This window comes from Parasteatoda tepidariorum, chromosome 11 (genome assembly GCF_982258835.1).
Source record: "Parasteatoda tepidariorum strain Cologne lab strain chromosome 11, Ptep-v5.0, whole genome shotgun sequence".
Lineage (NCBI taxonomy): Eukaryota > Metazoa > Arthropoda > Arachnida > Araneae > Theridiidae > Parasteatoda > Parasteatoda tepidariorum.
The window spans coordinates 16696616-16710100 of record NC_141765.1 but is presented as its reverse complement, the minus strand read 5'-3'; the positions used below and the strand labels follow the sequence as shown (position 1 = coordinate 16710100).

General features: G+C 27.4%; 1 protein-coding gene across 14 annotated transcripts in view; it reads left to right on the top strand.

Annotated features, from left to right (window-relative positions):
* The window catches only part of HUWE1 (HECT, UBA and WWE domain containing E3 ubiquitin protein ligase 1), a 294173-nt gene that overhangs the window by 228069 nt on the left and 52619 nt on the right, over positions 1 to 13485 (top strand). For all 14 annotated transcript variants that reach the window (XM_087154722.1, XM_087154721.1, XM_087154731.1 and 11 more), the window contains one exon: positions 5214 to 5379. In XM_087154722.1, the coding sequence (XP_087010848.1) occupies positions 5214 to 5379 (166 nt within the window). The remainder of the gene's footprint in view (positions 1 to 5213; positions 5380 to 13485) is intronic.

Below are 13485 nucleotides of genomic sequence, written 5' to 3'. Positions count from 1 at the left end.
TGTTTTACGTGCAACACCAAAATACATAATTAATTGTATTGTAGCACTAGGATTTAATATAATAAAATTATTTTTTCTGTTTAAAGCAATTTTGATAATAAATATTTTTATTTTAAATTAATAATTAATTACTTTTACACACCACTCAGTCAGACACCACTGCTTTTCTTTTCATTACATCTGTTCTTATTTATTTTCATCTCTTATTGCATCTTTTCTTTATGAAATGAAGTAAAATATGAAGAGAAACAATATAAATATTTCTTAAGATTAATTTACAATAATATATTTCACCTCAGTAACCTAATAAAATATTTGAAACTATGCTGTACTTTAAGTTATTTATATTATAACTTAAAATTGATCAATAAAGTTTTAATATATATTTTTAATTTGATTTAATTTATTTACTTGAGGTAAGCATCTCAGTTTTAATATTTTTAGTAGCAATTTGATTTCATTTAGAACATTTTAAATAAATCAATTTGCTTAGAACTTGAAAAATATATGTATTTAGAGAAAAAATAATTTCAGAACTTTATGTAGTTATTTATTTTTTGAGTAAAGAGAAAAATAAAATTGTGAAAAAATATTTAACCTACTTGCATAGCAAACTACAACAATAACTCACATCCTATTCGATTTTTAGGTAAATGGGATAAAAATTATGAGTTATTTAATGAAACTGGAGAGGGGTGTTTAAAAAGAAATAAAAATTTATTCTTGAATTCATATTAATTTTTTTTCCAAAAATTTGGTGCATCTTTTATGCTACAACCGAACATATGCTCTTTCTTATTCACTCCTAGCTATGCCACTAAATAGAAGTAAAAGGCATATCGATAAATATTGTCTGCTACAAAAAGATTATTTAATTTTATGCAGTCTAATGATAATAATAATAAAGCTATTATCTTTTTTTCGCTGCCCGCAAAAATTTGTTATGGGCTAATAATACAGTAAAAAATTTTTGTTTTTTTCTTTTTAATATACAATGATTATTTTTTTTCAATTGATTTTTTTTTAAATGTATTTTTTCCCATATTCAAAAAAAAAAATAGTTTTTTATTCCATGATTTTTAAAATGATTAAATTGAAGAAAATATTGCTTAAATATGAGTTTTATTTATATATTTAATACATTACACTGATGTTAATATATTACATTATTGTTAATATACATTGCATAGTTAAAATGAATGATTTTTCAACTAACTTTTATAAGATAGAAAATGTTATAAAACATATTAATCTGACCATTCCAACAGGAAATAGAAGACAATTTAGATTTAAAGAAGCTATTTAATTAAAAAATAATATTTATAGCATTAAGATTAAAATTAAAGTAATTTTCAGTCATTATAATGGTTATCATTAACTTAAATTTCTATCCAAATTGAGAAATTTTTGTCTGACACTGAAGTAAAAAATTTCAAATTATGTATCATATTTTACAAACAACTGCATAGACTTTTTTATTCAAATGTCAGCTTCAAAATTCAGTCAAATTTACATTTAAATTACAAACAAATTCAGGGTTTAGACAATTTGTAAATTAGTAATAATTTTTTGCTTTCACGATGAGATTCACATTAGACAGCAACAATTTAATCAATTTAGTTTGAACTTATAATAATCAGCTTTTATAAAATAAACTGTTTCTCTTTAGGTTATGATATACTAAATATTTAATGTAAAAATTTGATTATAAACTTTTGTTTTATAAGATAGCTTTTCTAAGAAATTAATGTTCATTTTTTTCCGACACCATGAATTGCCCAGATGTTAAAACAAAACCAATTAACTCATCTACACTAGGAAACCATATTAGATTGGAATTCTTAATATATTCTAATTTCCATTAAGAAAGAAAAAAAAAAGAATAAAAGTTAAAGAAATTTATCTCATTTTTTCTTCTATAGAATATGCAACAATTTTTCCTTTACAAATACTGAATATGTCTTAAAGTAATAGGGCTAATTTGAAGCAAACAACATTATTTAAACATTTGAATTATGATATTGGTTTAAAGAAAATTATTTCAATGAATTTTATGAAGAGTGCTGTTTGTGTAAAATACAGTATAAAATGGCTCTATATTGAAATGTAAGTAAATAAAAAAATTTATTGGTTTCTAATCACCTGGAATTAATTTCTTTTGCTTAATAAAAATGTATTAAACTGTACTTATCCAAGGTTGTTTTGGGTCATTGATATTTTTACATTTTGTGCAAAAACTATTTAACACTTAAAAAAAATTTAATTCTTTAAAAGCGTTATTTTCATCAAGCTAAACATATTATTTCCTCCACATCTATTCAAGATGATATTCACTAATATTCACTAATATTGACACATTTCTTACACCTATACTACACTTTAGCAGAAGAAGAAAAAAACATGCTGACCTGGAAATTTTAAGATTTTTACTGGAAAACCTGGAAAAATCAGGGAAATTTGAAACCTGATTTGAGTGGTCACCCTGATTATGAAGACTTGAAGTTAAAGATTTTGTTTGTCATATTGATAGTTGAGATTAATTACCTCTTAGTGTCTGTAATTTTTCACTTGCCAAAAATTATCACATCTCAAAATAAAGCCATGTGTACCTATGCTTAGGATTTTACTTGTAGGAGTGTTTAAAAAATGATACATCCACTGGAATGCACAGATTATTATTGTTGAATCTTTGGCTAATTGGCTATTCCACAATCAAATGCTTAGCTGTGTGGATACTAATTATTCTTTTACTCAACCACTGAAAAATTCCATTTTTTAAAAAATTGTTTTTTTTGTTTAAAAATTCCTGTTTTATATTTTTGAAAACAGCTCAATAAGTTTAAAGTAATTCTAAACTGTTGAGGGAAAATAACAAATATTGTTGGTTATTATGATAAATAAAATGATCTAAAAGACAAAAAGGTTTTAAATTATAAATAAAATATGTTCATTAACTCTAAAACTTTGTTTTTGCTTTACAATTATTGGAAGCCATTTAACTTCAGAAAATGCGAGCGTCCCAAAGTTAAATAACCTGTCCCAAAGTAACCCCATTTTACAGTATTTGCTATTTTATTTTATTATTATTATTTTTTTAATAAGGAAGCTTTTCAATTTTTTTAACTTGCAAAGCAGGCGATGATCCACAAAAGATTGGAAACTTAAGATTTAAAGGAAATAAATATGCAATAAAATGTGTGGAAAAAAATGTTTTGTGGTCTCTCAAATATATTTATATATGTTTGTACAAAATTTTTTTATTCAATATTCAAATGAGTTAGAATAATATAAATGTACACTACCCTATAATAATGAAAGAAACACTTTCACATTTTGACATTTTTAAAAAAATATTTCAAGAAATACTCAGAAGATTATTTTATAACTTCATAGTTGTTTGGTTCGTGTGATTTTTCATACTTAACAATAAACTTAAAAGCTTTCAGTGGTTTGAGGGGCCAACAATAAATTACGAATGAAAACTAGTATTTTTAAACACACTATGCCAGAAAATCAAGCAAATAAGCTTGTAACTTGAAAAATTACTTTAACTATTATTTGCAATAACTGCATAAATTTCGTAATTCTGGCTATATTTATAAAGATATGGACATTTTTATTAAAACAAATTTTTTGTCTTACATTTTTGGCTATAATTTTAAAAATATTCAGTAAAATTAAATGAAATTTTTGTAGCAATTTAAAATGAAATGTAATATTTTTTTAAAAAAAATTTGATTAAAATTAATTTAGATATGAGTTTTTAAAGTAGCTCTTTTGTTCTGCTCATACAAAAAAAACAATTTTTTTTATAGTGAATCATATTTGGCAACTAATGAGGAAAAGTCCTATTTGAATATCTTAAAAACTTAAAGTTGCGAGCTATTTTCAATGTTTTTTTTTTTTTTTTTTTTACTTTTGAAAATGAAACTCAAAATGGTCAAGTTTTCCTCAAATTTTATTTTGTTCTTATTGTTAAGCGATATGGTAGTGTCATTTGCAATACTACAAAATAAAGTTAGTGGAAAACCCCTCATTATTTTCAGCTTTATTTTAAAAAGTACAAAAACTGCATAGAAAATTGCTCACAACTTTTTACGTTTTTAAGATATTCAAATAAGCCTTGTTTCATTAATTGTCAATTATGATTCAACTACGAAAAAATGAAAAAATCTTTTTAATTTTTTTTGCTCATGCAGAATAAAAGAGAACTATTTTAAATACTCATATCTTGCATAGTTTTAAGCTTCCTCACATTTTAAGACAAGATTTTTGTATTTAATTTTAAATTGCTCTAAAAAATTCTTTAATTTAACTGAATATTTTTTAAATTATGGCAAAAAAGACAAAAAAAATTAGACAAAAAAGCTTGTTTTTATAAATATTCTAGCTAGGCTTAAGTAGTTTTAAGCAGTAATTGCAAATAAAACCAAAGTAATCAATGCAAGTTTCAAGTTAATTGCTTAATTTTCTGCCGTAGGGTGTTATAATAAAACTTGTTTTCTTCTGTAATTATTTATTTTCAGTCACTCAAACCACTGAAAGCTTTGAAGCTTATTGCTAAGTATGAAAAATTGCATGAACTAAACATCTCTGAAGTTACAAAAAACTCTTAAGTATTTCTTGAGAAATTTAAAAAAATGTCAAAAATTGAAAGCTCCTCTTCTATTATTGTAGGGCATTAGATACATAAGAAAATAAGCGAAGAAAATATTTGCATTATTCTAAGTTCTTGAAATGTGAAATTGGAAAATAATTCTTTTAAAGTTTGAAAAGAATCAACTTATTTAAAAAAAAAGTTTAACTGGCTCAATATGGTGCCTTAACACAATGAAGATTAAACATTGTACCAGGCAGACTGTTCAGAATTATTTATTACATTTGCGGTAAAGTTCTTTTTTCATTTTAAATTCTGAACTAATTATGAAATTAAGTTTATTGTAAGTTATAATTTACTTTTAATTTCTTGCACAAAATCTTGCGTAATAAAATTGAAAGCTTTTTTTTCAAGTCCACTACTAAAAGAATTAAATTTGTTTACTTAACACTGTTCTATTATTTAGTTGTCGCTGGTATATTTTATATCAAGTAAACATAAAGGGTAGAAAGGAGTGGCTTTCCTTGTACCATCTAGATTGGAATATCAATATTGTCAGATACTTTTTATTATTCTTACTGCTTTGGTTGAATTATAATATTTTCTATTGTCATAGGTTTTAGCTGATATGGATGATAGTCTGTTAGCTGTTTTACCCCCAGAACTTGCTTCAGAAGCTCATGCATTACGTAGAGAACTAGAGGCTCGACATAGGCAAATTCAAGAACGTTTCTTTTCATCTCATGCTGGTACAGCTTTATCACGGATTTTACGATCAGCTGGTAAATTATGTTTTCGCAACTAAGTAGTATTAATAGCACAACTCCATTTGAATTATTTTTTTTTATTCTTATAGGAATTCATATTATAGAAATAATTGCCTTTAATAATAATGCAAATTTTGTTTTTACTTGAAGATAAAACGATTTACTGTTTTTTTCTTCTTTGGCAATAAAGTAGCATAGGCTTTCGAAAGACTTCCTATAATTATAAACATATTGTATCGATAACAATTAAATCAATGCATTCAAGAATAAAAACTGTCATGCTAGCTCTATGATAGCTTTTTGTTCATTTATCGGTGTCATAATTTTTTATTAATGTAATGTTTTCTTATATATATATATTAATGCAATTTAAGAAATACAAAAATTATGAAAATCGAATGAAAAAAATACAAGATATAAAATTCCAAGTTGCGACAGCACCAAGCTGCTAATGTCACACCTGGAAGAGTATTTGAAGAAAATATTATAAGATGAAATAAAATAAGTTATTACCTCATAAGAGAACTGAAAGTGTCAGCACAACAGAGGAAAACCAAAATCATTAACACCAAATAACAAGCTAAATAATAAAGAAATACTGAAAATAGCAATCGAGCTATCAAAAAGAAATTAAAATGGAAACACTCGCATACATGGTAGTTGCCATGCAGCTAGAGTGGGAACAGTTTCAACGATTTGCAGTTTATTAATACAAACAATTAAATCAATATACTGTCCCAAGATAAAAACAAAATAAACCCACTGCAAGTCAGATGAAGATTATATACTGAAATATTGAGAATCAAAGATACCACCATAAAATCACCAGATAAAAAACAGAATTTAGAAAGTTGAAGGTTCGAGTACCAATCAAGTATGTGGGTCTGAGAATGTGTAAAAAGATTAGGAAAAAATAAAATATATAAATAGAAGAAAAATTAACTCTATAAACATTAAATTTAAAGTTAACCATAATAAAACAATTGGAAATATAAACAAACTCCCTTTTATGTTTCAAAGTAAATCTAACTGAACCTTCAGTGCCTGGGTGGCCCATCTACAGCAAAACGCTACACATTACTTCGTCTTGGAAGGCATTCCTCTACTGAATTAGGTACCTGCTATGAATCCAATCTGGATATTATCCAGGTGAAGCTTACATTAATTTTTCAGTTTTTTAAGAAAAATCTTTTGAGGTAATAACTTATAATATATAATATATAACTTATAATATATTATAATTATAATATTCATCTTATAATATTTTCTTCAAATAAATTATGTATATATATGTAGATTTAATATTTGAATAATAGTTTAGCTCATAAAAATTTCAAGCATTTTTTCCTGTGATTCGCATGATTGTTAGAATGAAAAGATTCAGTAAAAACAGTGATGTAAAAAATTTTCGAATTGCTTTCTGACTGTTAAAAGATTTTATTTTATATTTCAAAAATTTGTTTCTTAATGAATTATTTTTCAATCTCTCTAAATATAAAAATGAATGAAAGGAAGTTTTTAACTTTACAATCAAATCACGATTTTGTAAATGTGTAGCTTTATTTAAATTTATAAAATGTTGCATAAATTTTTTACCGTGTATTGAACCTGGAAATTTTCTAATTATGTTACTAAAAGCCTAGAAAATTCAAAAATTTGCAAACAAAATCTTTGTCAACATCCTAATCCAAAGAGCAAAAGAAATTGCTTTTAAAAGAAAAGTTTACTTTTTTTATTATCAGAAAACAGTTATGCTTTTAAGTTGCTATTTAGGAGGTTATTGTATTGATACTAGACAAATGTTTGGTTTCTGTTTTAAGTTGTGATGAAAGAGCAGCCAGTACATCCAACCATTAACGGACCATGTTAATTTTTAAATTTTACTATTCACACTTTAAAGTTATTTCTAAGTATACAATTTGAGGTCAACATTTATTATCATTTTCACTCTTCTGGGGGAAAAATATTCATTTTGATCTAATATGTTATTTTGAATTGAAACAAATTTTTATTAATTTTGCAAATTTTTGTTAAAATTCAAAAGAAACTTGAGTTATATTGAGAAACTTGAGTCTAGAAAAACAAAATTTGGTTGAAAAGTAATTATTTTTGGAGCTATTTTAAATGTGAGAGTAAAAAAAAATTAACATTTAAAATGCTCTTTTTATGTCTATTTAAATGGCTTGAAATTAAGATTAATAGGTTTTCATTTATTTCAAATTGATTTTTATTCTGACCTGACACTTGTAGGTTAATTGGTCAATTATAAATTGGATACCTGCAGTTGACGTTATCATAAATATTGATCCTGATTGGCTGTTGAAATGTAGCATTTGTTTGTGTTAACAATTGTTCTTTCCATTCTATTTCAAGTAGGCCAGCTCACCAAGTTTAAATTCACTATGCAATTTAGTAATTGATTATCATATCATGTGATAATCTTGTAAATAATGAATTTTTGTAAATAACTAAAATATGTAATTAATACTTAAAAGACAAAAGAAATAAGCTACAAATGTTCCTATATAAACAAGAGAAAAAAGTCGACATTAAAACAAGCCTAATAGCTGTAACATTTACTTGCCATCTTGTTTATAAACATCCAGCTGGCACTAATGTTATGTGAGGGGTTGTGTATCAACTGTTTTTTTTTATTTTATTATTTAGAATTGAGAGTATTCCATTTTAAATTCACTTAAATCAACATTTTGCATATTCAAGCTATGCAAATTTGGAAAAGAGCTGCAATCTAATTGGCTACCTTCTTACTATTGTTTTGTTGAAGAACACAGAGGCAATGCCGGCAAATAACGAGTTTATTAAAATACAACTTGAGGAAATAATATTACGCACACACAGTGCTATGCAAAAGAAAATACACTTAATCAGTAATCATATCTTATGATGCGACCGAACGAACCATGCATCACTCAGGCAGCTGCTTCAACTGCTATGTACGGATTTCCCCTATCAGGAAGTCGTTATACTAACTTACGCAAGAAAAATGAGGTTTTGTTCGCATATTAACAACACTCCCCCTGCGAATAAATACACATTTTTTCCACAAAATATAAAACATAAATAAACTAATTTCTCATACTACTTACTTATTAACAATCAATCAATTAAATTTATTTGTGACGAAGTCCATGTGAGCTTGTCAAAAGTTACAGCTTTAGTTAGGAAATCTGTGATCATTTCGTCGGTTTGCACATACTCTGCTTTTATAATTTTGCCAATTATATCCTTTACGTAATGAAGTTTCAAATTGATATGTCTCATTCTAGAAGATGATTTTGCACTATTCATCCAATCAATTGCAGATTGATTGTCTGACGAAATGGTCACAGATTTCTTTACAAATATAGAACAATGCAATTCTTCTAATAAATTTAATATCCACATTAGTTCTTTACAAACACCACCTAAAGAAACAAGTTCTGTTTCGCAAGTGGATAGAGCAACTGTTTTTTGTTTATTGCTCTTCCATGAAATTAAAGAATCACCTAACATTACAATTTCTCCTGAAAATGATTTCCTATTTTCAGAATTTCCCCAGCTTGCATCGGCATGAGCAGTCAAAAGTCCTGATTTGTTACTAAAAAATAATTTTTTATCCTTTGTACCATTGAGATATTTTAACACTCTTTTAGCTAAATTAAAGTGTCGTTTCTCAGGTTTATGATCGAATTGAGATAAGTAGCTCATGACAAATGCTAAGTCTGGTCGAGTTCTGTTCAAGTGATATAAAAGTTCCCATATTTATTCTTGATATTGTGTTTGATTAACCATTTCGTTTGAACAGTTAAAACTCCTAGCCTCACCTCTTACGATTGGTATTTTTACTCATTTAGAATCAAACATACCATGTTTCTGAAATAAATAGTTTATATATTCAGTTTGAGACAAAGCTGTGCCCTTTGCTCTTTTATTTATTTCAATACCTAGAAATTTATTCTCTGTATTTTCTCTCACTTCAAATATCCAAGATAATTTTCCCACTATATCATACATTTGCAAGTCTGAATAAATAACTATTAAGTCATCTACTTATATTCCAATATAAAAATATTTAGAATTCTCTATTGTAGTGAAAATACAATAATCCGAAGCTAGCTGTTTTAAACTAAGTTTTTCTAATTCCTGTTTAAGATGTAAATGCCAATTTCGACCTGATTGGGGTAATCCATAAAGTCTACGTTTTAATTTGCATACTTTATTTTCACCATACAAATGTTTGAAACCTGAGGAAATAGTCATATATAGTTTCTTCTAAATCACTATAATGATAGGCAGTTTTTATATCTAAAAATTTTACTTCTAAATTTAATTTGGCAGATAATGCTAACAACAAACGCAAGGATTCGGTATTTAACACAGGTGAATAAGACTCTGAATAATCAAGATTTTTTACTTGATTAAAACCTGCTGCTACTGACCTGGCTTTGTATTTATTTTTTTTCATGGTAAAAACCCATTTACTCTTAACTATTTTTACATTTTCAGGTTTATCAACTAGATCCCAAACATCGAGTTTGCGAATAGAATTTAATTCTTCATTCATTGCTTTTTCCCATTTTAACCAATTTTTATCACGTTTAGCTTCATCAAAATTACTTGGAATATTAGTTACTAAGTTTGAACTTGCTTTTGGCTTTATTCTATCTGACCAACGTACACCTAGCTCTAGTAATCTGTTTTCATCTTCAGTTATTCGTTGTTCATTTGATTCCCTAGTTTTTTCTTTAGTTGAACCTACTGGACGACCACGAGTTTTAGTTTCACTTAAATCTCGGCTATCCTTCAAATCCAGTGGAAATTCAAAACTTGTATTTTGGTCTTCTACGTTAGTTTGGATATTAAAAAATTTATCGATGTCATTAGATTTATCCTCACTGAACAAATTACTACTACCTAATAATTTCTCATTAAATTTTACTGAACACTCTTCGATTACTTTATTTCTTTCAGGATCATAAATACGATAAGCTCGTCTTTCATTCGAATATCCCAGCATAATACTCTTTTTACCTGGAATAGAAAGTTTGTGTCTTAAAGCTTTAGGAACGTGATAGTATACTGTGGATCAAAAAACACGTTGATATTTATAAGTCTGCTTTTTATTAAAGAATAATTCTTTTGCAACATCAGTTTTACTTTTTTGAGGAGTTAGATTCGTAACGTGTTGCATAGGCTATTGGTTCAGTCCAAAAATTTAAAGGAAGTTTACTACCATAGATTAATGTTCTAGCTCTATCTAACAAAACTCTATTAGCTCGTTCAGCTTTACCCAAATTTTGTGGGTTGTACGGTACAGATTTTTCATGTGTAATTCCGCATTTAGTTAAATAAAACTCAAGATCTTTATTTACTAACTGAAGGCCATTATCACTACGAAATTTCTTATTTAGTAAGTTTTCAAATTTCAGCTTAAAACTTACAATTTTATCAAATACGTCAGTTTTGTTCTTAAGAAAATTAGTAAAATGCATGCCAGAAAAATCATCTACTATTGTTAAAAAATATCTTGAATTACCTAAAGACTTAACTGGAAGTGGTCCACACAAATCACCATGTATTAATTCTAAAATTGCTGAAATTTGAGGAGCTAAAATACTATAATGAGGTTTTCTAGTAATGGAAATATCACATGATTCACAAGATAATTCATTATCAATTTTTAAATTTAACACTTTAGACATTTTACACATATAATCAGCATTTAACTGACACAATCTTTTATGCCAAATTACATTCATTTTAACTTTGTTATACCCAGAAAAGCATACCTCGTTAACATTAGGTTTTAGCTTAACTTCTAATTTTTTTTCGCATTTAAAGCTTTCAAAACTAAGCGTCCATTAGGAGCAATAATTAATATTGAGTTTGAATGTGATTTAACCTTATACCCTTTATCCATTAAACATGTAACTGACAGTAAATTATGATGCAATTCTGGTACATACAATACATTACCAATTATAATTTTTGCATTATTACTTAGTGAAATAGCTTTAACAGTTCCGGTTCCTTTAGTATCCAATGTAAAAGTCTTACCTGCCTGGTATATTTTACTGTCGCAAACATCTAGAGAATCAAACCAGCATTCATCTTGCACATATGAGACGTGGCCCCGCTGTCCATGATCCAACATCCGTCCACTTGTCCTTTCTGTTCAACTGAAACTAAAGCGAAATTATCTGGAGTAGCACTATCGGATAACAATGTTTCTTGAAAATTTGGTTTTCGACGACCTTTTGCTCTACTTGTCGATGGTTTGTAGCCTCTATCAGTTCCCACTTCTTGATGTTTTGATTAACAATTCCTCGCTATATGTTCCGGTCATCTACAGGCATAGCAAATTTTCCTTGGTAAATTCTTCTTCTGAGTAGCGTGCGTAGATTCGAAATTTCTTTGTCCACTGGATTTCTGTAGTAAATCTTTTTCTTCTCTTAAGACTTCGAGTATTTCTTCTAGCGGCTTTTCTCGTTGAGTTTTTAAAACTTGTTTTATGCAGGGATGAGATTCTTCCGCGGATTCGCGGATTTCCGCTTTTTTTCAGATTTTTCCATTTTTTCCGCTAATTTCCGCTGAAAATTTTTGCGCAAGTTAAAATATTTTATGAAGAATTTAATTTTCCGCGGAGCGAAATTATTGAATTCCTCATTCCTCCCTCTGAAGTTTCTCTAAAAATCATTTCTTTGGGATAAAACTGGTTGACCTTCATACAGGGCTAAGATTTTTTTCACTTTTGTCTCTCGAATTTCAGTCTGTTTATCAAAATCTCCAATTCTCTACGAGTTTTTTTTAATATATATATATATATATTTATACATAAATATCCCGCTTTTTTTTAAAAAAAAATTCGGTCGTTGAAATAAAATCATTATATTTATTTATGATTTTCAAAGAAAAACAGAAAATTTAAACTACGTCCTAGCTGCTAACCCTTCCCCATTTTCACTATTATTAGCTATTTTCTCCGATTTCATGCACAGAAAATAAGATTTTCCGTATTTTTTATCCGTCGGCGGGATAGCTCGTATTTTCATAATTCAGACGTCGCTGCTTCTTGTATTCTGGAGTGAAAGCAAACAAAAAAAGAGAAAAAAATTAGAGCTTGATTTGCGGTGAAAATATTTATTTGCTCATTCAATTAATCTTGTAAAATTTTATTTATTACGTCTAAACAAAAAATACGAACAAGCCTTTTAGAAATCCCAAGTCCAGACTCTGCAAAGATCTCGATTTTTATTCACGCGATTTTAATATCAATCATTGATTTTGGTATTTACCTGATTTAAAAGTTGCGCATTGCAATTCTTATTTACGCTTTTTAAATATCGTACATTATGACTCGTATTTACGAGATTTAAAAATCCAATATCGTGTTTTGTATTTATGCATTTTTAAAATCGCGATTTTATTATCAAACATCAATTTCCGTATTTATCTGATTTAAAAGTTGAACGTTGCGATTCTTATTCAGGCGATTTAAATATTGTACATTGGGATTCTTATTTACGAGATTTAAAAAACCAATATCGCGATTTGTATTTACGAGCTTTTAAAACCAAATGTAGCTACGCGAGCTTAAAATCCATTGTCGTGATTCGTTTTTGCGGTTGTAATATCGCGCGATTTAAAAATTATGCATCGTGATCTAAAAATTACGCATCATGATTTGTATTTTCGCATTTTTTAAATTCGATGTAGAGTTTCATATTCACTTGATTTAAAAGCCTCTTATCGGGATTTATAATCACATGGTTTACAAGTTTAAAAATCGCACTTTAGTTGTCAAATTTTTGTTTATATATATATATATATATATATATATTCTTGGATTTCCTCTTTTTTACTTTCTGACTACTCTCATCCCTGTTTATGCGCTTATATTTTCCAGCTAGACCTCTGACTGTGTAAAACACCAATTCTCTGTCTGATATTTTCAGTCCCAAGGAAGCACACTTAGTAGATAATCCTTTAGCTCGAGCTATATAATCGTTTACGGCTTCAGAATCCAGCATTTCTAAGCTCTTAAGTTCGGCACCCGTATCAATCTTTCTATCTTCTTCAAGCCCAGTGTAGGTAGTTTTAATCCTTGTCCACAACACTTTT